The sequence below is a fragment of the Bison bison genome, unplaced genomic scaffold (genome assembly GCF_000754665.1).
Source record: "Bison bison bison isolate TAMUID 2011002044 unplaced genomic scaffold, Bison_UMD1.0 scf7180017864260, whole genome shotgun sequence".
NCBI lineage: Eukaryota > Metazoa > Chordata > Mammalia > Artiodactyla > Bovidae > Bison > Bison bison.
Genome location: NW_011494832.1, coordinates 6061574 through 6087433, shown reverse-complemented (window position 1 = coordinate 6087433; position 25860 = coordinate 6061574). Strand labels below are relative to the sequence as shown.

Sequence of the window (25860 nt, the reverse complement as noted above, 5' to 3'; positions counted from 1 at the left end):
TTATGAAACTCCTCCAAACCACTATAAACATTGATAACCAAAGTGTTTAATGTAATAGAAACCATAAAAAAATACATCCTAAAAATAGTTTTCCTTTTACTTGTTAGTTTTACTTTCTGGTATTGTTTCTGTTAAAACTTATTTGCTAAAGATTTTAACATGATATGAACTGTTTTATTTTTGATCTCTCGGGAATTTAGAGAAATTTCACATATTAGTCTGTTGATAATATGAGTCTTAATACAAACTGGTTTGAAACAGATGAAAACACCTAATCTCATGGGAGTTCTTTCAAAGTGTCATATACTCATTTATTACTTGCTTTTGTTTTTAAGCTCCTCAGTGGTTTTAGTTCAGTTTCTTTGTATCATTTCTTTTCTTTGTACTGATTCAAGTGTTAATAAAGTTTCAAATGTGAGCCAAATATTAATTATTTTTTTCTGTACCAGATTGGAAGATTTTTTGGAGAGATTGATCCAAGTTTGATGAGACACCTGGTTAATATATCAGTTTATGCTTATAACAAGTCTTATGATTATCAGTCGGTGTGTGAGCCAGGAGCTGCACCAAAACAAGGAGCAGGGCATCGCTCAGCATACGTGGTCAGTAATATCCACTCGGCTTCCCATTGTGTCAGAGGGACACTCAGGGTTCATTAGTGTAATACTTTCTTATCCTGTTTTATAGCCATCAATAGCCGACGTATTACACATTGGCTGGTGGGCCACTGCTGCTGCCTGGTAAGTCCAAATTTTAGTTTTATGGGTAATGAGCAAAAAGTATTGTAAAATAGGAAAGAATTTGATGAAAGTACAGACATGTAGATAATTATTATGGGAACTACATTATTTCCTACAGCACATATTGTTAACAGTCATAAGTATTTTTTTCCTAAATGATCAGTATAAAACCATTATAGTTATTCAGCTTTTTCTATGAAAACAGTTTTATGCAAACTTCAGCCTCTTCAGGGGATCCTTTTATCTATGGATCTGTTGAAATTCTTTTCACTGGTATTTTGTGTTGATATTGTACTCAGTCCTTAAATTTTAGGCATCACATTGATCTACAGAAATTTACTAGTTATTGTCTTAAATACCCACGTTAAATGTCTTCATCCATCAGATTCATGATATGATGACTTCTCTTTCTACTCCTTCACTTTTCATACAAAGGCTGGCCTCGTTTTAGAGGCATCATATTCCTGAAATGGATCTAATTCTTTTCACCAGTTCTACCCTTCCTCCCATTTCCCCTCTACCTATATCCTGCCACCAATGAAAAGAAGACATTTAAATTGCTTATTGAGGCACTGTGGAAAGTCTGGAAGATCAAATTTGTCATTGTCTGGGTCTGGTCAGTCAAGTAACTAATCCCCCTGTGATGTCCGGGTCCATCCCCCCTTTCCTCCGTGTTTCTCTTTCGTACCATTACCCAACTGGATTGTGTAAGTTTTGTTCCATGTAGGTCAATACATAAGGTTCACTTGATTTTGAGGCTTTCCCAGCTAAAATTAAAGTAGCAAAGATTTTAGATTAAAAATCTGATTTCTTAAAAATTATGAAAAATGGTACTTTCTATTGTCAAATGCTATTTTAGATAGGCTTTACAAAGTCTATCTCATAGTCATCCTGAAATACTTGTTTTTATGCTATTTTCTGGCCAGAAAATCCCTCCTCCTCAACTTCCCCTTCCCTTCTCCCCACTTTTGTTTTAACTAAACTCAGTTCCAAATGAATTTTTACCAGTATTTGGCTCAATTGTCATTTATTGTAAAACTGAAATGTGCCATATGTCCTATATTTAAAGGTATATTTCATGAATGCCACATTATGCATTTTATTTTATGCCACCTTACGTAAATAGTTAATAAACCCATGGTACACAGTCATTTTTGTTTGTTTTGTGGTGTTTTTTCCCTACCATAATACAGCTTCAATATTGAAAATAAGGATAAAATCTTGAATGTCAAAACTATGCACTAAAATGATGACATTCTCCCTAGAGTTATCACTTCTCCTCACTCAGATTTTATATTAAGTGTCTTCACACATTATGTGTCCCTCACAGGGTCCTGAAGACAACTGACTTCATGACTTCTTTTACAGAAAGAAATTTACAATGTCTTATATAATTTAAAAACACTTCTATAAAAATGCTTGCAAATTCTCAGTTTTTCCAGAAAGATGAAAAAAGAAATATGTGTATGTGTACATGCAAAAATACTCTGGTTTTTATGATATAATTTATAAAATAAAACACCTAGCTTTTTATCAATAGTTTTTTGTATTTAAAATTTAGGTCTATTCTACAGCAGTTTCTCTTGAGTTTGACCTTTCCACGACTTCTTGAGGCAGGTATGTCATAGCTCAGATGCTATCATAATAACTTAAAATTTTCTTTTTGGGTATGCTGAGTGTGTGTGTATGTGTGTGAGAGAGAGAGATCGACCATTTAACATTTTTGTAGGTTAAATTCTTTTTGTCACAACTTTCCTAATGCCTTAGAAACATTCCTAGGTCACATTGATTTCTGTTTTGCAGCTATTATATATTCAAATTCATTTATTCTAATGAGAGTTAATGGGTACCTTTAGGAGCTGCCACTGTACCTCATGGAGTAACTAGCCAATTATGGTGCCTGCCCTTATACTGATTGATTTGTTTTGCTCTTTGAGAAATGGAGGCTCTGGGAGACCCCTCGTAATAATGTTCTTTGTTTTCCCCACAGTTGAGATGGAAGATGATGACTTTACGGCCTCTCTGTCAAAGCAGAGTTGCATTACTGAACAAACTCAGTATTTTTTCGATAACGACAGTAAATCATTTAGTGGTGTATTAGATTGTGGAAACTGTTCCAGGTAATTCATTTCTTCAATTCTGGACTAGTCTTGCTTCCCTAAGAAATTGTACTCACTTGTATAATCATTACAGAAAATAACAGAGATTGTCATTTGAGTATGAGAGAGAGGAGTAACTACTTTACATTGAAAACACCACAGATCTTCAGTTTCTCTGAAGGTTTTTAATGTTAATTCTGACTTCGATAAGTTGTAATTCCTTCAACTTATTTTAGTAATTGTGTAATCAAGAAAATTATGCCCACTTTTAGGCAGAATATAAAGGAATTTGTATTTTGTCTAAAAGAATCCATATTAAATTTTTTCTAATGTAGAGCTAGTTTCAGATGATATTAATTTTGATTAGAATTATACTTACTAAACAGATTAACAGACATATCCTTGGGCAGGAAATTGTTTTAGTTGGAGTATTCACTTATCTTTGATTTGAAACTGAAAAAACTAAGAACATATTTCCTGAAGTCAAGGTCAGTGTTGGTCATCACGGTCCATAAAACACTTGGAAGAAATGGAAAATTTTATTTTATTTGTATCGAGAGAAAGAATGAATGGCAGGGTGGAGATTTTTGAAGTTTTAAGAGGAAAGGGATAATCTATGTCACAGTATCCCTGAGAACAGAGCAGGAAGGCACATGGAATACTTTGTTTTTAGTAACTTAGGACAGCTTATTCTAGAAGAAGTGTTAACAGAGAGAAGAGGAAATATGAGGAGGTGAGGTAATCTGAGCAGGTGACAGGGCAGGAACAGTTGGTTGCTAGGGAATTTGGAAAAGAAGTTTATAACAGGTTGTGTTTTTTTTTTTTTTTAAGTATTTTCAGGAAGGGGTTAACTGCAACGAGCACAAATTTTTAATCTATGTGGTCAGTATGATTTTATGACTGACTTTATTAAACCTCCATGTCCTACAAGGAGATGGAGGGTATGCAGAGGAGAGGAAAGGGGTGGAGTCCGGCATGTAATCAGCAAAAAGCAGACCATCTTATTTAGAGATTAGCATATCAGGACCTCACTTTCAGAAAATAGAACTGTGGCAAGTTAAGTGGATTTATCAGTTTAGAGTCTTCGGTCTTTCATTAATTGATGTCCAAGAGTAGCAATGTATACTTTAAAAATGACTAAGTTAAACTGTAATGTAAAGACCAGTATAATAAGTTGAACCACGGTTACTTTTGATTTGCTCTATGCTTGTGTCCCAACTTAAATAGGTTAAGAAAAAAAGAAAACCCTGCTTCCTTGAAAAATCAATTACTCTTTAACAACAGACCTACATTTTTATTGTGAAAGGTAGAAACAGCTTAAGATGTGGGAAAAAAACACTACATGGAATTCAAAGCCCTTAATTCTGTCTAGACCTGTGTTGTCCTAATTCAGTAGTAACCAGCCACAGATGGCAATTTCTGTCATCTAGTCATTAGTCATTGCAACTAATTAATAGTACAGTTTTGTACCTCAGCAACACTAGTCACCATTCCGGGCGCTCAATATAGCATCCTGTGGCAAGCGTTTGTCTACCATATTGGTTAAAGTGGACGGCATTTCTGTCTTCCCAGAAGGTTTGTTTAACAGCCCGATCTAGACTTCAGCCTGGCATGAGCTTGGGCAAATGCTGAGTCATTTTATACTCCTAGTTTCCTTCACTGTAAAATAAGGCACCTCTGGGACATTTTTAGTGATAAATACCACACTTCCTTAAACATATAAACTAAAACATTTCTTACAACTCTAAACAACAGAGTGGTACTTATTTTGCATTTGGTTTATCGCTTAAGAAACATCTCCTGTTGGAATTTTTTAGTATTCGTTTGAGAGATAATATGTCCATGTTAATCTTTCTCTTCAAAACACATTCTCATTCAGTTTTACTGCTTGTGCATGTGATGCTTTGTTTCAAAAGTCTTGTTTTCTTTTCTTTTTAATATGTAACAGTCTTTAAAAACTGTTTTTTTCTCAAATGACATTTTCTCTAATCTTTTATAATATTCTACAGAATCTTCCATGTAGAAAAACTTATGAACACCAACTTAATATTCATAATGGTTGAGAGCAAAGGAACTTGTCCCTGTGACACACGGTTGCTCATACAAGCAGAGCAGACTTGTATCCTTTCACATTGGAGAGGTTTGGAATGAAAATTCCATCTTAAAGCCATGCATTTTTAACCACATCACATTGTTCATGCCCAGAAAGAGAAAAATACCACAGAGGGCTGCGATCGCCTCACAGAGGCAGCATGGACCCGTCACACAAAATTTCATTTGGATGCCAAGACTCATGATGCTACACATGCACTCAGAGAAGGCGAGAGGCTTCTCACTTGCACAGTGAGTCTTTGTCGAGAGAGCAATGCAGATTCCCAAGGGCCTCTGAAGATGGCTAGAGAGCACCAGGGAATGCCTGGCTTGGGGTTTGGTGGTGGTTGGGAGGATGCTGGGTTTCTGCCAGTGCTCCCTGGGGCTTGTTGGCCCAAACTTCCACACGGTGCCAGATGAGGGAGTACTCTGTCTTCCCTGTCAGCTCGCCCAGGTATAGGACAGAAGGGAAAAAGGGTCTGCTTGTGCCTTGAAAGCTGTCAACAGCCAGTCATCATTAATGGCGTTGAATGTGGTCTGTACCCACAATGGAATATTATTCGGCCTTTAAAAGAAGGTAAGTCCTGTCATATGCTACAACTGTGATGACAGCAATGCTAAAAATACTTCTGCGAGTAAATATGCTAAATAGCAATGCAGTGACTATTCAAGCATTACAGGCCGAATTTTGGTAGACTGCCTCTGGTTTTTGCTGTTTCTGGGAAGATAGTTCTCCCATATGTTATGTTTGGAACTGACGTTTATTACTAGAATTAGTTTCTACTTCTATCTTGCTGAATAGGAGAAACCAGGGTCCTCCGTTATGGTCTTACGTGAATGACTCTGTCTTACAGGTGCATCATTTGCACATTTCAACCACTTAGATTCTACAAATATTTACAGAGTACTTTCTTGTGCCAGCAACCATGCTGTGCACAGTGCAGATAAAAAGTTGATCTCTTCACACAGTCCCTAGGCTAACAAAAGAAAATCTGTGGCAGTTTAGTTCCTTAAAGCCTATAGTAGTGTATGGCACTAGAATAATGTCATAGGTTTCTCCTGCTTGCTTTGAGAAATAAATATATGGCATTGTATTTTTTCAGTTTTGTTGGGGGGGAAACATAACTTCATATCCCTTAACAAGTTTTTTTAGCTGATGGTCCAGATCCTTGTGATATGGTGAAGCAACCCAGATACCGAAAAGGGCCTGATGTCTGCTTTGATAACAATGCTTTGGTAAGTGTGTCCAGAGAATTTCAGGGGGCAAATTACAGTTTTAATTCCAACATAATGTCTTAACCATAGTATTCTCATTAACACGACATACTTGCTGGTATATAGATTTTTTCATTTCAGTATTTCTTCATGGTTAGCATAAGCTTAACAGTTGCTTCTTCTATCTATCTGTCCTTTCCACAGAAATTGTACTTTCAAACACAATGCCAGTTTAGCAATGTTCCAAGATCATTAATGATTTTAAAGGCTTTCTAATAAATAGTAACTGACAGTAAATGTTACTAATAGTATATGAGTTGCCTACCTTCATTTGTTATTATAGTATTTTATTAATTTGTTTAGTCTTCATTCAGTATATTTAAAAACTTGTTAAATCGCTGTTGTCCCCTTATTTTGTAATTCTATCACCTATTAGCTTTGTATTATTTTTCTTAATTACTTTTTATATTGTTTGAAATTAGACTAGGTTAGTAACACAGGATTAAGTTGGTAAAATTTTACACACCATATTTAATGTATGTTATCTGAGATGAGTAGTCCTTTTCCTATAGGTTAGCTGTCTTCCTTTCCTAAGCACTATCCAGACTACTGTATATATAAGTAGCTTTATACTTTTCAAATTAATTTAATTTTTAATAAGCTTTATTCTGAATCAAACCCCATATAAAAGGTGCTCACTACTTATAAAAACTACACTTCTTTTAATATTTCTCAATTCTCCAGTCTTCATGTCTCTTTGTATGAAGGTTTGCAAAGAAAGCATTATCATCTTAGGAATTGCTTATTATAAAATATGTCAGATCATTTATTCAGTAATGTGCATTTCTAGAAGTTATTTATTTAGAACTGATTTACCTATTGTGTACTTATTTACTCAAATACACATAATAACATTTGTTTCAGAAAAGAATAAAAATTTCCATAGTTACATATTATGCAAGTACATAATACAGATTAGAAGCAGAGCAGAGAAGTAAAATTGGTGATGGGGAATAAGGGTGAAAACCCAAAATGTTTTAGCCACTAAATCCTTTTACCTCCCTAAGGACTGTTGATCGAACTGATCTTTGAAGGGGAAAACTGATTCAAAGTTAGAGCTATTTGACCTTTTCCTCTTTTAAGTGAGGCTTACGTAAGACCCAGATACGAGGACTCTTTTGTTCTGTCTACTCTACCGTAAGGAGTTTTGCCGCGTCAAATTATTCCCCAAAGAATGTTATTTTTGGACCCAAGGCTAGTGTCACTCATTAGGGAAACTTCACTTGTCAACTGTTTGTCACCAAAGACAGATTAAATTTACTCAGGTGCACTTCCAAGATCATATAAAAACCTATTACCCAAAATATTTTCACCGTCGGAAACTGTATGTTTTGATCACGACAAGAAGAAGATTTTACAAAGACAGAAATTTCCAATATTAAAGTTCCTATAAATTGTAAAATGGATTGTGTGTGAAAGTACAACTCTTGCTCAGTAGCTCAATGTGCTAATAATGTCTTGTGTTTTTTTAGCACTGGAGTATTTTGGTAATGCTTATTTGCAATGGTCACTGTGAATCTGCTCTGAATGGAGGCTCACATAAACTGCTAACTGCCAGCAAATTGCATGAAATCTCATCTTGTATGTCTTCTTTTCTGTGTTTTCTTTCCTTTTCCTGTACTTGCTACTTTGCCCGTTATTAATAGGATCAACTTGTATGCACAACGAGTCGTGCCTGTACCATGATGTCAGCTCCTATCTTCATTTTTCTGCAAGTTTTCATGTGCTGTGGATGGTCAGTCACTTTCTCGAATTTTTCTTTGTTTTTGTGTTTGGCTTGAAATTTTTAAAAGTAATCCATATCCCTAAATCCACTAAATGTCCTGAAACCAGGTTATTAAAATGCCAGTAGTAATGTTGTTTTGTAAATAACAACGTTCAAATATTACATGTTTCTAATCCTGAACAGAGCATATCAGTTTCCTATATTTAGTTAAAAATTAGTTATGTCTCTTACAGGAAGATACCCTGGAGAAGGGAATGGCACCCCACTCCAGTATTCTTGCCTGGAAATGTTTCTTAAGGTTTTACTAAAGGTTAAGTCAATGTGGAAAAAAGTATACATTCTTCATGATGTCTTACTTAAGAGAAATACCCTAAGGACAATTATTAGAGACGGTCATAAGTTTTGTTTCAGAAGTTGTTAACATAAAATTAATGAAATATTTCAGTTTTATCAAGCATTATTCAGTACCTTCTAAGCTCATTATCCTAATTTTTCCTTTTCCATATAAATGGATATTGTCTACACAGCATTTCTTTAGTGAAATATTTTAGTATCACTAAGTGCTTCTAATTTCTAAGTTAATTTTACTTCCTATTATTTACATTATCTAGGCTAGGATTATCATTATTTGTTATTTTCTGACAAATTTCTGAATTACGTACTCAGTACGACTGAATAGATATTTTAGGGCCTGAATTTATAGTCAGAGTTCCATTACATTTTTTCTTTTCTTTTTTGATGTTTTGGAATCCTGAATGTAGTAACTAGACAGCATTCGTTGTGTTCTTTCTTCATTGCTGTCCAGGTAGTCTTTGGTTAGGAAACCACTAGATGGAGATGTGGCCATTACTGAAGAGTGAGTTCATCAGAAGGAGAGAAAAGTGGAATAGCAGAGGAGTGTCAGAATGTAAAATAATGCTTTTGAATTTAAGTGGTAAAGAAAAACAGCAAATCAATAACATGTACTATTGAGGAAGTTCATTATTTTATGCAAACATAATTGGTAAATACATGTTATTGAGAACACGAAAAATGAATATGTAGAAGAAATATGTGTATATACATACACATACGTTAAACCTACCTCATGATTGAATGTGGTTAAATGTATTAAGGTGCTATGTAGGAAATGATTTGTTAGGGACCTTATTCCTATTAAGAGAGTTATGTGTGGTATCTACCTGCGTAAATAATTTTAAATATGCATTTTCTTTGAAGCTGCTGTGGGTGATGTAAGTATGCTGCTGCTAAGTCGCTTCAGTCGTGTCCGACTCTGTGCGACCGCATAGACAGCAGCCCACCTGGCTCCCCATCCCTGGGATTCTCCAGGCAAGAACACTGGAGTGGGTTGCCATTTCCTTCTCCGATGCATGAAAGTGAAAAGTGAAACTGAAGTCATGTCCAACTCTAAGCGACCCCATGGACTGCAGCCTACCAGGCTCCTCTGTCCATGGGATTTTCCAGGCAAGAGTACTGGAGTGGGGTGCCATTGCCTTCTCCGTAAGTATAGAGCTATCTAAATTCCAGATAGCTCATATTTAGTGGATGCTTTTTACCAATGATTTGAGCTTTACTCCCTGGAGGAGGAAATGGGAAGCCGCTCCAGTTTTCCTGCCAGGAAGATCCCGTGGACAGAGGAGCCTGGCAGGCTGCAGTCCATAGTGCGCATATACAGATATACTTACTGGTATATCTGGTCTTAAAAAGTAAGCCTTGGGACAAAATCATGAAAAAGTAAGCCTCAGGGCAAGAATATGGTTTAGATATTTTTTCCTTGAGTAGTAATGGGACAGAAAAAAAAAAAAAAAATGAGGGATTCTTAGTTGAAGAGTATTTTGAGACAGGTCCCTAGAAGGAAATAAAATTATTCTTTCATATCTTAAAATATATGTAAATAGTTTTGGCACTTTATTCCTTTACTATTTAAAGCTGAAACAAGGTACCAGTCTGTTATCTTCTCCACTAACCTTTAAAAATCAGACTGATTTATCTGGTTATGGTGTTAGTGGGATTTTGGTCTCTCTAAGATAGGGAAAAAAAATGCTGAGGTTTCTCCCACATCTATGCATTTGTGATTTAGAATGTTTTTAGAATGTATCTCATAATTTATTTTCATATAATAATTTCAAGTCTTGGTATATGTGGTTGCCCATGCAAAACATTTGAGAAAACATGATCAGGAAACTGAAGGGACAGATTTTTCAGTGTGGATCAACATGCAGACTTCAGGGACTCCAAATAAGTTATCTGAACTACCACCTCCCAGACTGAACAGACATATCTCATCATCACACAGAGGAAATTACCCCCCCCCTCAAAAAAAACACTGGAAATATAAAAATAAAAACAATGGCAGCAGAGCCAGAAAGAATATTTTTCTTTCCATAACATTTCTAGAACATACAGATGTATTTTGCGTTAATACGTCAACGGGTCTCGTATGTTTGCTAATTTTGCATTCTATCAAATTAATACTTAACCAGAACTGGGAAGCTCTCCTAATGAAGTGACAGTTAAGCCTTTAAGTTGGTATTTTATGTTTGTAGTGTTCCTAACTAATCAACCAACCACTGCTTTATTTGAGTACGAGTACTCATTTATCAAGTACTCGTAGTACACCACCTATGTGTCAGGCCACTATTATATCCCTGAGATTAAGACACATTGATACTAAACTGTAAATTTTTATCTCAAAGTCGCATGTAATTCAGCATCCTGTTTTTTTCACCTGGTTAATCTACCTAGAGGGAAGGCTATTTGAACAAAGAGAAGAGGAAATGCAAAGGTCCTAAGATAACAAATACCTTTACCTGTTGCAGAGAAAGTGTTATTGGAGCAATGTGATGTGGGGAAGAATAGAGGAGGATGAAGATGGAGAAGCAGCCAAGCTGCACATCACATAAGGCTTTGTAGGCCTTTATAAGAAATTGGGATTTTGTTCTGAGAAATTTCAAAAAGGGCATGAAAGGATTTGGTTTTAAGAAGGCTGCTTTTTGGAGAGAAAATTGTTAAAGAGCAAGAATAGAAGCAGTGAGTCAAGGGAGGCCACAAGTAATAGTAACCTGGACATGACATAGTAAGTAGTAGGTCTGGGGATATATTTTGAATCTAGAGTTAAGAGGACAGGCTGATAGATTAGATTTGAAAAAAGGAAGACTCACAGATGATGTGTTGTCTTTGACCTGCTTCATTACTCCTAGAAATATCATTCATAAAAATATTTAGGGGCAAGTTTAAGATATTTCTGAGAATCAAAAGGAGAGGTGATGGAGCTCAGAGGCGCATTCAGGGGTAAAGGTTTAGAAGCGTGAGTTACTGAGTTTCTGGTCCAAGATGGTGACAGAGTAGACTTAAAACTCACCTTAACTCACAGACCTAACAAACCTACAGCTATAAAAAGAGCAATACCCTCTGAGAGAAATGTAGCAAATAGATGAGCAACTCTTACGCACTGAGTGACTGTAATACGCATCCAAATGAGTAGGAAAAGCTGAGGAACATTGTCTCCGTAAACCACACACTCGGCACAGCAACATACAATTAGAAAGGAACTCACAACTTCCAGCTTCGACCTGAGCAGTGCAGGGTTTAGGTTGAACATCTAACATCCCAATTTTTTTTTTAATTTTTAAAATTGTTATTTTTAATTGGAGGATAATTGCTTTACAGTGTTGTTCGTTTCACCTGTGCAACAACATGAATCAGCTATAAATATATGTATATCCCCTCCTCCCTCTGAGCCTCACTCACCCCTGCCCCCATCTCACCCATCTGGGTCATCACAGAGCACCGAGCTGAGCTCCCTGTGCGGAACAGCTTCCCACCAGTCATCTATTTTACACATAATAGTGCATATGTGTCAGTGCTACTCTCTCAATTCGTCCCACCCTCTCCTTCCTCTATTGTATCCTCACATCCATTCTGCATCTCTGTCTGCTCTGAAAACAGGTTCATTGGTACCCTTTTTATAGATTCCTTATATATGCATCAATATAAGATAATTGTTTTCCTCTTTCTGATTTACTTTACTTGGTTTTCTTTTTATGGCTAAGCGATGGAATCATTGTATATATGTACAACACCCCAACTTTTAAGACTCTAACCTGAGGGATGGGCCCCCAAAACTTCTAGCTTTGAAAGCCTAATAGGGCTTGTGTCCATATGACAGACAAGACTACAAATACAAAGAAACAATTTTTAACAAATTTGCAAGGACTCCCTGGGGCTATCCTTCCAAAGCTCAGAAGAGGGAGCAGAGAAACGCACTTCTCCCAACCTTTCCTTTAGGGAGGCTATTTGCATACTTTAAAAGATTGCCTGCAAGTAAGGCTTCTAATTTAGCTCACATTTAGGGACTTACCTCAAGACTCCCTGGAGACAGGCGAAGGGGTAGACTATGCCCACTGACCCTCTGACTCACTCCATGTCAGTGGTATCTTCCTAAAAGAAGCTTGTGATCCCATCTGGCACCTTGACTTTTGAGGTAGCTTCCCAAAGGACACACCCTTTTGTCACTTGGCTCTGAGAGCCGGCAGGGCTCGCGTTCACGTCCATCAAAGGACCATAGCAAACAAATAGTTCTCAAATGCCTGTCCCCTCAGAATTCAGCACAGAGGGAGCAGACAGAAATGCCCATCCTGCAGTCTTTCCCTGAAAGAGGTGCTTTGGCATACTTTGGAAGCTGCTGCCTGAGGATCCAGCCTCCAATCAGCCTGTTTCTGAGTGCTGACCGAGATCTTCCCCACTGGGACACTGACAGATGTTAGCACACCCTCAACTACTAGGATGCAAGGGAAACCACAGCACAGAGTGTCAAGGAAAGTGAAGAAACAGAAAAATATGTTTTAAAAGAAAGAGAACTCCACAAACAGACCTTAATGATACAGAGAAGAGTGACTGACATGAGGAAGAGTTCAAAATACGGTCATAAGGATGGTCACCATATCAGGAAAAGAATGTATGAACTGAGAATTTCAGCAAAGAATATACAAGAAAGTATCAAACAAATGTCACAGAGCTGACAAATACAGTAAGGCCAATAGAGAGGAGTTCAAATAGCAGACTAGATGAAGTGGAAGAAAGTATCAGTAAACTCACAAACAGAGCAGTGATTCATTCCATCAGGAACCAAAAAGAATAAAGAAAGTGAAGATAAAGTGAAGCTAAAGCAACTTACAAGACAACATCAAGTAGACTGAAATTCACGTTCTAGTGTCCCAGAAGGAAAAGAAAGGCAGACACGGGTAGAAAACTGTTTGAAGAAATAATGATTGAAAACTTTCCTAACCTGAGAAAAGAAACAGCTATCCAAATCTAGGAAGCCTAGAGAGTTACAGATAAGAGGTATCCTAATAACACGCAAACCAAGTAAGGAAGAGGAAATACCTCCAAATTCATAGCACATGATACGATTCTGTATATAAAAACTACCCCAAAAAACTCTCACTAATCAACAGTTTTATTAAATTTCAGGGTCTAAAGCCAGCATACAAAAATCAGTTGTATTTCTCTACACAAAAGATGAAGTATCTAAAGCTGTCACATTCACAATGCCATCAAAAACAATGAACTATCTGGAAAGAACTTTAACCAAAAAAATGAAAGTTCTCTATTAAATTAAAACTACAAGACTTTCCTGAAAGAAATGAAGCCAACACAAACAGATGGAAAGACATCCCATATTAATTGATCATAAGTATTGATATTGTTATAATATCTATACTACTCAAAGTCAACTGTAGATTCAACACAATCTCCATCAAAATACCAATGGTATTCTTTACAGATAGAAAAAAAAATCTCAAAATTTATATGAAGTGACAAAGTCTGCAAATAGTCAAAGCATTTCTTAGAAAAAATAACAAAGCCAGAGGTATCATGTCCTGTTTTTGACTTTACTACAAAGCTACAGTAATAATAAATTATTTTTAAAGGTATGGTAGTGGCATAAAAATGGACAGAGACCAACAGAACAGAGCAGAATTAAATCCCTGCATACACTGTCAACTACTATTTGCTAATGGAGCCAAGAACACCCAATGGGAAATAATAGCCTCTTTAACAAATGATGATGGGGAGATGGGATAAACAAATGCAGAACAATGAAATTGGACTCCTGTCTTACACCACTCACAAAAATTAACTCAAAATGGATAACACATTTAAAAATAAAGCCTAATAACTATAAAACTTAGTAGAAACATAGGAAGCTCCTCAACATTGTTATTGGCAATGATTTTTGGATGTAACACCAAAAGTACATGCAGTAAAAGCAAAAATAAGCAAATGAGACTACATCAAACTCGAATGCTTCTCCACAGCAAAATCAACACCTGACCAGATGAAAAAGCAACAGATTTCAAGAAAAAATTTGCAAGCCATGTATCAGATAAGGGATTTTATCTCCAAAATCCAAAATATACAAAAAACTCAAACTCAAAAACAAAATAATCCAACTAACAAACAGGCAGAAAAACTAAATAGACCTTTCTTCAAGGAAACACAAGACTACAGTGACCTGCCACCTCACACCTGTTGGAATGGATATCATCATGAAGATGAGAGACAATAGGTATTGGTGAAATACGAATAAAAGGGAACATTTATATATTGTTGGTTGAAATGTAAATTGGTGCTACCAATATGGAGGTTCCTCAGATAAAAATAAATCTAGTATTATGATCCATCAATTCTATTTCTGGGTATATATGCAAAAGACATGAAAACAGGATTTTGAGGCAATAACCATACTCCACATTCAGTGTAGCATTATTCCCAATGGTCAAGAAGATATGGAGCCAACCTAGATGTCCGTAAACCAGTGAACAGATAAACAAGAGGTGGCATGTATGCTTATGTGTGCATATAGGCACACAACAACATACTTTTCAGCCACGAGAAAGTGCAAACTGCCCTTTGCAACAGCGTGGGTGGACTCTGGGCATATTATGCTAATTAAGAAAGACAAGTACCGTGTGTAAAATCTAAAAAGCCAGACTCATAAAAACAGAATAAATGGTGGTTGCCATGGAATAGGGGGTAGGGGATAAGACAGATGTTGTTCAAGGGTAAATCTTAGAACAGGTAGTAGATAAGCTCTAGAGAGCTAATGCACAGTACACTGAATATAGAAAACTACTATAGTCATCGAACTTGCTAAGAGACTAATAAATGAATTATTCCAACTACTAAAAAAAAAGATATTTATGTAATACAATAGAGGTGCTAATTATCACTACAATGGCAATTATATTACAGTACATAAATTATCAAATTAACATGTACGCCTTAAATTTACACAGCATTTTATTTCTAATATGTTTTAATTAATGTGTCTTTGTATGGGTCTCTAAATTTTCAAGAGTAAATCTATGACAAAGATGGCAAGACAATCTCTGGTAAATCTATGACAAAGAAGACAAGACAGCCTCTTCAACAAATGGTGCTGGGAACACTGAACAGCTACATGTGTGAAAGAAAGAAACTAGAACATTCTCTAATACCACACACAAAAATAGACTCAAAATGGATTCAAGACCTAATTGTAAAACCAGATACTATAAAACTCTTAGAGGAAAACACAGGCAGAATACTCTTTGACATAAATGACAGCACTATCTTTTTGGATCAGCCTCCTAGAGTAATGAAAATGAACACAAACAAATGGAACCTACTTAAACTCAAGAATTTTTTCACAGCAAAGGAAATCACAAACAAAATGAAAAGAGAGTCCACACAACGGGAGAAAATACTTGCAGTGAATCAACTGGCAAGGCATTACTCTCCAAGACATGCAAATAGCTCATGCAGCTCAATATCAATAAACAATGCAATCAAAAATGGGCAGAAGATCTAAATTTCTCCAAAGACATGCAGAGGACATGTGGGATCTAAAATATGGTACAAATGAACCTATTTACAAAGCAAAAACAGAGTTACAGATACAGAAAACAAACATGGTTATTAAGGGGAAAAGGGGGGCAGGAGGGGTGAATTGGGAGATTGGGAATGACATACACTGACTATACAAAATAATTTAAACTTGTTAAAATATTATTATATACTATAAAAATTTATAGAAACCTGTTTGCACAGTGAACTCTTTTCAATAATCTGTAATGACCTACATGGGAAAAGAATCTATCTACCTGTCTGTCTATACACACATATAACTGATGCACTTTGCTATATAGAGAAAACCAACAATGTTGCAAATCATCTATACACTAATAAAAATTAATTAGAAGTAAATAAAACATACATGGCCAAAAAGCACATGAAAAGATGCTCAACATCACTAACTAGAGAAATTGAAATCAGAACTGTAATGAGGTGTCCCCTTGCACCGATCAGAACAACTATCATAAAATGTCCACAAAACACTGGGTGCACAGGAAAGGGAGCCTTCCTGCATTGTTGCTGGGAAGGTGGCCACTGTGGAGAACAATATGCAGGTTCCTTAAAAGCTAAAAATAGAGTTACTGTATGATCTAACACTCCCACTCTTGGGCCTGGATCTGGAGAAAACTATAATTGGAAAAGAGACAGACACCCCAGTGTTCATCACAGCACTATCTACAACAGACAGAACATGAAAGCAACCTACATGTCAATCATCAGAGGAATAGGTAGAGAACCTGGGGTACATATATGCAACTGAGTATTATTTGGCCATTAAAGAACAAAATATTGCCATTTGCAGCAATATCATGGATGGATTTAGAGAGTATCACACTAAGTGAAGTAAGTGACAAAGACAAATAGCATATGATATCACATATGTGGAATTTAAAAATATGATATACAAATGAACTTATTTACAAAACAGAAACAGATTCACAGACTTCAAAAACAAACATCATTACCGAAAGAGAAATGTCAGGGAGGTATACATTTTGGGATTGAGATTAATACATATACACACTAATATACCTACAATAGATAATCAACAAGGATCAACTGTAAACCACAGGAAACGCCACTCAACACTATAATAAGCTGCTAAGTCACTTCAGTCGTGTCTGACTCTGTGTGACCCCAGAGATGACAGCCCACCAGGCTCCCCCATCCCTGGGATTCTCCAGGCAAGAACACTGGAGTGGGTTGCCATTTCCTTCTCCAATGCAGGAAAGTGAAAAGAGAAAGTGAAGTCGCTCAGTCATGTCCGACTCTTAGCGACCCCAGAGATGACAGCCCACCAGGCTCCTCTGTCCATGGGATTTTCCAGGCAAGAGTACTGGAGTGGGGTGCCATTGCCTTCTATAATAAGCTATATAAGAAAATAATCCCCAAAAGTAGATATATGTCTATGTATAAATGAATCACTTCACAGTACACCTGAAACTGACATGACAATGTGTATCAACTATATTCTAATATAAATATTAAAAATTTTTAAAGTAATAAGAGAATCTTAAAAGAAGCAAGAAAACTTGTTACAAACAAAGAGACCTACCAGTATCTTTCCACCAAAATGTGCAAGCCTGATGTGAGTAGCATGATGTATGTAAAGTACTGAGAAAAAAACCTACCAACCAAAAATACTCTTATCTAGTAAACTGTCCTTCCAATTCGAAGGATAAATAAAGAGTTGTAGACAAGCGAATACTGGAGTTCATTACCACTAGACTGACCTTACAAGAAATGTTAAAGGCACTCCTTTAAACTGAAACAAAACAGCACTAATTAGTAACAGGAAAACATATCAAAGTATAAATCTCACTGGTAAAAATAGATAAATTCAGAATAATCTAATATTGTAATGACAGTGGGTTAATCACATAAACAAATATAGTAAAAATAGCTATCATACAATAATCAATGGTTACACAGACTAAAAATATGTAAATTGTGAAATCAAAAGCATAGAACATGAAGAAAAGAGTTTTAGAATACATTTGAACTTAAGTCTCAAAATAAGTTGGTAAGATGTTATAACTTATTGTATATATAGCACTAAATATTATGAGGTTTAAATAAACATGTTATATTTATAACAGTTATAACAACTATAGAGTCCCGTTTCAACTTTACAGACATTCACAGACTGAAATGGAAAAAGATATTCCATACAAGTAGAAACCAGAAGAAAGCTGGATAGGTATATACGTAGACAAAATAGGCTTTAATACAAAAACCGTAGTAAGAGACATCATGATCATCACATAATAAAAAAGGTCAATCTAACAACAGGATATAAACATTTTGTAAATATTTATGCACCCAACATAAAGTGAAAGCGAAGTCGCTCAGTCATGTCCAACTCTTTGAGACCCCATGGACTGTAGCCTACCAGGCTACTCTGTCCATGGGATTTTCCAGGCAAGAGTGCTGGAGTGGGGTGCCATTTCCTTCTCCAACATAGAAGCACCTAAATATATAAAGCAAATATTAACAGACAAAGGAAGAAATAATAATACAATTTAAAATTGCAAAAAAGTCCAACAACCTAGAAGAAATTGATAATTTTTTACAAACATACAACCTATCAAGACCCATTCATGGAGGAATAGAAAATCTAAACAGACCAGTTACTAGTAAGAAGATTGAATCAGTTATCAAAAACCTTCCAACAATGTCCACAACCAGATGGCCTCACTTGTGAATTCTACCATATATTCAAAAAACAATTAATACCTGTCCCTTCTAAATTCCCAAAAAATAAAAGAGAAATGAATACTTCCTAATTCATTTTTACAAAGCCAGTCTTATTACCATGATACCAAAACCAGACAAGAGCACTACAAGAAAATTGCAAGTCAATATCCTTGATGAGAATAGATGAAAAATTCTCAACATTATCAAATTAATTCAACAATACTTTACAAAGGTCATACACCATGATCAAGTGGGATTTATTCCTGGAATGCAGTGATTGTTCACAAACCACAAAATCAACTGATGTGATATACACATTAACAGAATGAAGGCTAAAAATCATACGATCATCTTCACAGATGCAGAAAAAGCATTCAGCAAAAATTCAACACCTGTTTATGATAACTCTCAAAACAGTGGATATAAAGGGAATGTGTATCAACATAATAAAGGCATTATTTATAGACTACACGATATTATATATAGAAGGTCTTAAAGACTCAACCAAGAAACTGAGTTAATAAATTAAGTAAAAATACAAAATATAAAATTAATGTACAAAGAACATTTATATTTCTGTATAATAATAATGAACTCTCAGAGAAATTAAGAAAGTAATTCCACTTAAAATTGCATCAAAATGAATAATAATAATTTTAACCAAAGAAGTGAAAGACCTATATATTGAAAACTATAAGGCAGAGATGAAAGAAATAAATGGAAGATATTCAGAGCTCAGAGATTAGAAGAATTGTTAAAATATCTGTACCACCCAAAGTAATTCACAGATTCCATGCAACCACCATCAAAATTTCAATGACATTTTTCACAGAATTAGAACAATCCTAAAATATATATATGAAACTATAGAAGACCCAAATATCCAAAGCAATCTTGAAGGAGAAAGTTGGATGCATGATAACATCTTGATTTGATGTATACATAGCTGTTCACTATATTATGTTTACTATATGTATGTATAGCTGTTCACTATATTAAGCAGCTGCAGTAACAGGAAAACTGAACAGCCATGTGCAGAAGAATGAAACTGGACCACTATCTTAACACCATACACAAAAATCAACTCAAAATGGATTAATGACTTGAAGACCTGAAACCATGATAAATCTAGGAGAAAACACAGGGAGTAATCTTCTCCGCACTGGTTTTGGTCATGACTGTTTGGACTTGTCACCATGGAAAAGCAAAGGCAACAACAAAAAAGTGGGATAACATCAAACTTAAAATTTTCTGCACAGCAAAGGAAAACAACAGAATTAGAAGGTAGCCCATAGAATGGGAGGGAATGTTTGCAATTCGTGTACGTGATAAGGGGCCAGTATCCAAAATTTATAAAGAACTCATATAACTCAATATAAAAGAAGTAATCTGATTTTAAAATTAGCAAAGGATCTCAATAAGCATTTTTACAAAGAAGATATACAGATGTCCAATAGTACATGAAAAGATACTTAATGTCACTAAACATCAGAACAATACAAGTCAAAACCACGAGTATCTCCTCACACCTGTTAGAATGGCTATTATCAAAATGACAAGAGATAAATGCTGGCAAGGCTGTGGACTGTCTTTACACATTGTTGGTGGGAGAGTGCATTGGTGCAGCCACTATGGAAAACAATATTGAGGTTCCTCAGAAAATTAAAAATATAATTACTATACGATCCAGGAATCCCACCTCTGAGATGTGAAAAACAAAATGTTCTTTAGTGGATTATTTTGCTTCAGATTTACCTTTAACAGACTTCTACTGCCTTAAAATACAATTCAAGAAGAAATTTATATGCTCAGTGACAGGCACTGTATTAAACGCTACTGAGCAAAAAGAGCCATTGTTTTAGTGTCTGGGAGTTCAGAGTCTTTGTAAAAATATTCTTACTATATTCTTTCATAACCTGTTATTCTGACTATTACAACAGATGAACCTTGGATTAGTGAATTCTTAAAAGATGTTTAGGAAAACAATGAGATAAGGGATTTTCTTGTGGAGTTTTTTTTTTTAATTGAAGTATAATTGACCTATAATATTAAAGTTCCAGGTGTAAAATATAGTGATTCACAAGTTTTAAAGGTTTTTATCCCATTTATAGTTATAAAATATTGCTACATTCCCCGTGTTGTATAATATATCCTTGTAGCTTATCTTATGCCTAGTCATTTTACCTCTTAAGATAGGAAGTTTTTTTAAAATGCAATTCATAAAGGAATCAAAGGATGCAAAAAATATTACAGAATACAGAACCTAGGAATAAAAGTAATTTTGTGTTACCAAGGAATCTAATGATCCACGAGTAGACAATAGGGGATGCAAATGAGCAAATGGGTAGCTTATATTTCATGGTTCTCTGAATAGAACAAATCTCTCTTGCTAGCTTAGCTCTTTGTTTTGGATATAAGTTTTCAAAGTGTCCTTCCTTGAGGGTTCAACTACATTATTGTTTGTTTAATTCTTGACGAAGGTCCAGATGCTACATGTACAACCTTTGATACTGGATATGGAAAATAAATGCTCATTTTTCAAATTTATTTATTTATTCTACCAGTCTCAAACTTTGCCTTATAGAGCATAATTGCTAATATGTTAATTCTTTGGAATTATAAAACAGACTGTTACATTTTTATATCTTATATTTATAAATATATAAGGATGCTTGACACTGTGAAAGTAAGGGTTTTCTTTTACTTCAGAAATTGGTGTATCACTCAACTCAGCATTTATTATTAAAGTATTTCCTTTAATAATCATCAGACTCTGCAACTAAAAATGTAAGGCATTCTTCAAATGGTCCTGGGAAAATTGATTAATCCAAAATTGTTGAATAGTGAAATATAAGACAATGTAATTTATCTGGATTCAAAGCAAAGCAGCATTTTAAGGTGAGTGGACTAAGCCTAGGGTACTTGGAAAGATGTCTTAGGAAATATTTTTCAGGAGTTTTCTTTTCCCTTTTCTTTCCAACAGGAGGATTATACCGACTGTGGTGGTGTCTCTGGATTAAACCCCTCCCTGTGGTCCATCATCGGCATCCAGTGTGTGCTACTTTGGCTCTTATCTGGCAGCAGACACCACCAGTTATGACCGTCTCAAACCAAATCTGCAGATTAAACTCCAGACCCTGCTGAAACAGGAGCCCTCAACTGCATTAAAATAGGGTCAACTGCAAACTCAGCAGACCACTAGCTGGGCCCACCCCATGGCATCCATCTAAGACGCAGACTCATAAGGCACCCACTGGCTGCATGTCAGGGTGTCAGATCCTTCAACTTGTGTGAATGCTGCATCATCTATGTATAACATCGAAGCAGAATTCTATACATGCTCTATTGGAAAATTTGAAAACTTGTTGTTGCATTATTGGTGATTACATGTTAAAGGGCTCCCCACACAGTTGTTTATGGATCATGCAAATTGTCTTGATTTTGACTTGCTGCAATCCTTGTTCTTTTACCAAGAAAATCTCTTGGGGAAAAGAGTTGCTTTATTTTCCTTCACTTATTCTTCTGTTAAAAATTATTTCCTGCTTTGAGTAGTTACTATTGGAAATATATAGAGAGACACAGAGGGAGAAAGAATTAACATTGGTATAATCTGACAAAATAGAAATAATGGCTTATTTTCTACAAAAAAAAAAATGCCATGAATAAAATGCCTTATGAAGAATGGCTTCTCTGCCAGAAATATAACACAAATGATGGCCAAGTTTTGGTGGGTATAATGGATTGATTGTTTGAAAATAATAACTAAGAAATTAAATTAAAGGTGCTTGAGGGTAGAATTAATATGCGACATATGTCCTCATATATGTGAGCCCTTAATAAACGCTTTGATGTAATGTCCTTTTTGTTCACAGTAAAGTTCCGTAGTGCTAGCCAGAAACTTCAAAATGCTCTAAGAAAAGCTTGTTGGGGGGAGGGGAAATGTTTTTTCTTGTGATAAATGAACTTTGGTTACCAAGGGTATTTTGCATGATGCTGCTGCTATTTTAACTTTTCGGTTTGTTTCTCTCTTACTGTAGAGTATAGTCCATTGAAAAGTTAACTGAGTGACATTATTGTTATGTAAGAATCTGAACCTTGCAGTGTAATGCACTTAAGTCATCTTTTACAATGTCTTTAAACTACTCTGAATATACTGTGCAATGTAAATGCTGAATGATTGGATTAGGTAAATGGTGAAATGGGAATTAATGGATTTTATACAGATTCGTGCTTTTGCCTGAAAACCTATGTACAGATATTTTAAGTACATAAATCAGATTTGACACATTTATTTTTTGAAGAGTACATATATGTTCTCAGTGAAGAGACATCCTAGGTTTCCTCTCTGTTCGCTGGAATAGTAGCACGTACAATCCCAAACTCGCTGCTGCTTTTGTTGCCTCCGTTTTAAATGATACGAGCACTTGACCAAAATTTCCACACAGTTTGATGAGGGTTTTACAATAATCTGAACAAATAGGAAACCTTGAATCTCTATGTATGCACATGAATACTTGATTGTGAATAATCAAAATTGTTTTTATACAACCTCATTAGTGAAAATGGTTAGTGTATTAAATCAGATATTTCATTATAGAGTAATATGGTAGAATTTATTTATGCTTTAAAAGATTATTTTCAGGGTTAAACAGTATTTGAAGAAAGGATAAAAACAATGAATGTGTAACAATTATAGGGAATAATTCTGCTGAAGGCTGGAAGTATGCAGATATTTGCTCTTTTTTCAAACATGCCAGAAACTGGTATGTGTCTATGCTGGAAATTTTCTTATATATCATTTTTAAGTAAAAATCTTATTAACATTATCCAGTATGCTTTAATATGCTTCATATATCAAAGATATAACCAATTCTTTAGCATAGTTTAAAAGATATATTTGTTTTGTTTTTAGCTTTGCACACATTTGTAATTCCCTTCACCACTAATATACCCTAGGCACCACTTGTGTACATTTCCTTATTTAAAATATTTTTTTATTTAAAAACGGGGCTAGGGGGAAATGGAATCACTTTGCCAACTATGGTTCTAAGAGTTGACATCAGTTACCATTTCTAATACATTGTTGTGATTTTGTAGTCTCATTTGTAACTGGTATTGACATTTTAGAAAACACCAAAGTGATTTAAAAAAATATGGAACTTCTCACTCTAGTAACAATATGTTTAAATCATGTTGTTTGTTAATTAAATATTTAAAACTTATTGTTAACTTTTGCTAGACTATTTTAAATCATGAAAGTGTTGAGAAGGGGATATCGAAATATAGTTATGTTAGCTTGTGTACATAAACGACGCACATTAAAACAAGCAAATTGCTTCCAGCATACAACAGACTACCTTAAAATTATCTTTAAAATCTATTAAATATATTTTCATGGCTAATGTCACTGAAGTGTGTTTTCATCAACTACATGTTGTGTTCATCACGGTGAAACTTGGCATCTCCTGGCAGGGTCCTATTTGATTTCATTTGCCATCAAAATATATTTATGTATATGAGTCTTGCCATGATCCTTTATTTTCTGTTATAAATTAAACATATATTATGACAGCCACATATATGTTAATAAATTGGGTAAGAACATGCTCTCTGACTAAAAATTGTTCTCATACCTAATACTAGTCTTCATGCATTTTGAAAGACCATAACACTCATCCCATCCAATTATTATGTTTACTTTAGGATTTTTCTGAGTTTTGATTGTTGAACAATAACTTAAATCATAGCCTGTTATAATATTAATTTTCAAAGACTTAATAGTACAAGAGATCAAGAAAAAAGCTTTTGAACTCCTTTTGCTTACCTAATGTTTTGCTATGCTCACGCAGCTGTGTAGTTGTCACTAAAACAAAACCAAAATAAGTCTTGTATTGGGGTTGAATAACAGAAATGGATTTTGCATTAATGATTTGTTTATATTTTCTTCATTTGAACAACCAGCATTACTGCCAAACACCAATCGTGGTCCATATTTGTAACAGGTTTTTAACATGACATAGTTAGCAAGTTTGACTGAAGAGATTTTTAGGTCCTGGGTCTAATAAGATTTTAGTATGATCTTTTTTCATGTTTCTAATGCCTGAGGCATTATTGCTTAACTTGGAAAAATCTAGACAGTGTTGCTGCCATTTGTAAGTTTTCCTATAATATTCCTTTTATTAACTTTAAAACTGGCCTTACTGGGTTCAAATAGGCAGTATCCCTTTTAAGTGACCTTTGCAACTCAAGTGTTACTTGCTTATTTGATGCTCTTTTGTATTTTACATCTCATTTACATCTTTCTCTCCACCAAAGCTTAAATTCTATGTCTTAATTTAAACTCTGAACTATTCCATTAATTATGTTAGTTGACATTAAAGTGTCTAGAGGTACAGAGGCTGACCTAGGGAAACAAAATGGATGTTGTGACTCAGAGGATACAGTAGAATGATGGTATCACCTGCCCACAGTTTCAAATATGTTACAATTATCTGGAACCGGGACCTGTGTTGTTTTCGCATAGCACAGAATGTTAATACCGCTATTATTCCATGTACATTTCTGTAAAGAACAAATCAATAAAGCAAAGGTATGAAGTTTCTTGATTTCTTGAAAAAGTTCCAGGATGTTAAAGTCAGAAAACCTTTACCAACAGTTTCATCTACTTTATTTCTAATTCACAAGATTAACTCAAAGAAATTCTGAGACTAATGGGATACTGTCTTGAAAAGATGCCAATTAAGTCTACAGTGTGACCTGACAGAGCTGTCTTTTTTGTTGTGCTGTATGTTGTTGGATCATTTCTATTAGGGATACTTTTATTGAAATGCTCAGTGTGCATCCATGAAAAAGGCCAAGTGGCTTTGTGAACAAAAGATACCTTCTCCCCTTTATTATGTTCTCTTGACACTTTTGTGGAAATTAGCCTGATAAAAACATTTTTGTAAAAATTTGTATATTACTGTTATAAAAATATTTATAATCCCAGAAAATGTTGTGTTAAATCTTGTGCAAAAACAGTATATTCAGAATAAAAGTTTATCATTTAAAGTCACCAGCTTTGATTATTTAATTATTTAAAATTCAGTTCAAAGAACCAGAGGTCTCTGTCATACATACAGTTTAAGAAAGCAGGCTTTCCAGTGGAGAGAATTGTAGATTGTGAAAATAAAATCTGGCATTATAAAAGTGCTTTTACAGTTTCAACCTCAACTCACAAACAAATTTAATTGCAACTCCTTTGCATAACTCTGACCCTTCTCACATGTGCTTCTGCCATCAAGATAGTTAGGAACTTATTAAAACAAACTTTTGACTTACGTAAGAAATTTTT

At 35.0% G+C, this 25860-nt stretch overlaps 1 protein-coding gene across 8 annotated transcripts in view; it reads left to right on the top strand.

The window, feature by feature from the left end:
* The window catches only part of CACNA2D1 (calcium channel, voltage-dependent, alpha 2/delta subunit 1), a 530781-nt gene extending 505200 nt beyond the window's left edge, over nucleotides 1-25581 (top strand). For all 8 annotated transcript variants that reach the window (XM_010848132.1, XM_010848138.1, XM_010848135.1 and 5 more), the window contains 7 exons: nucleotides 450-602; nucleotides 688-740; nucleotides 2302-2357; nucleotides 2731-2860; nucleotides 4849-4958; nucleotides 6084-6166; nucleotides 21511-25581. In XM_010848132.1, coding sequence (XP_010846434.1) covers nucleotides 450-602; nucleotides 688-740; nucleotides 2302-2357; nucleotides 2731-2860; nucleotides 4849-4958; nucleotides 6084-6166; nucleotides 21511-21627 — 702 coding nt within the window. In that variant the 3' untranslated portion in view covers nucleotides 21628-25581. The remainder of the gene's footprint in view (nucleotides 1-449; nucleotides 603-687; nucleotides 741-2301; nucleotides 2358-2730; nucleotides 2861-4848; nucleotides 4959-6083; nucleotides 6167-21510) is intronic.
* Nucleotides 25582-25860: the final 279 nt, after the last annotated feature.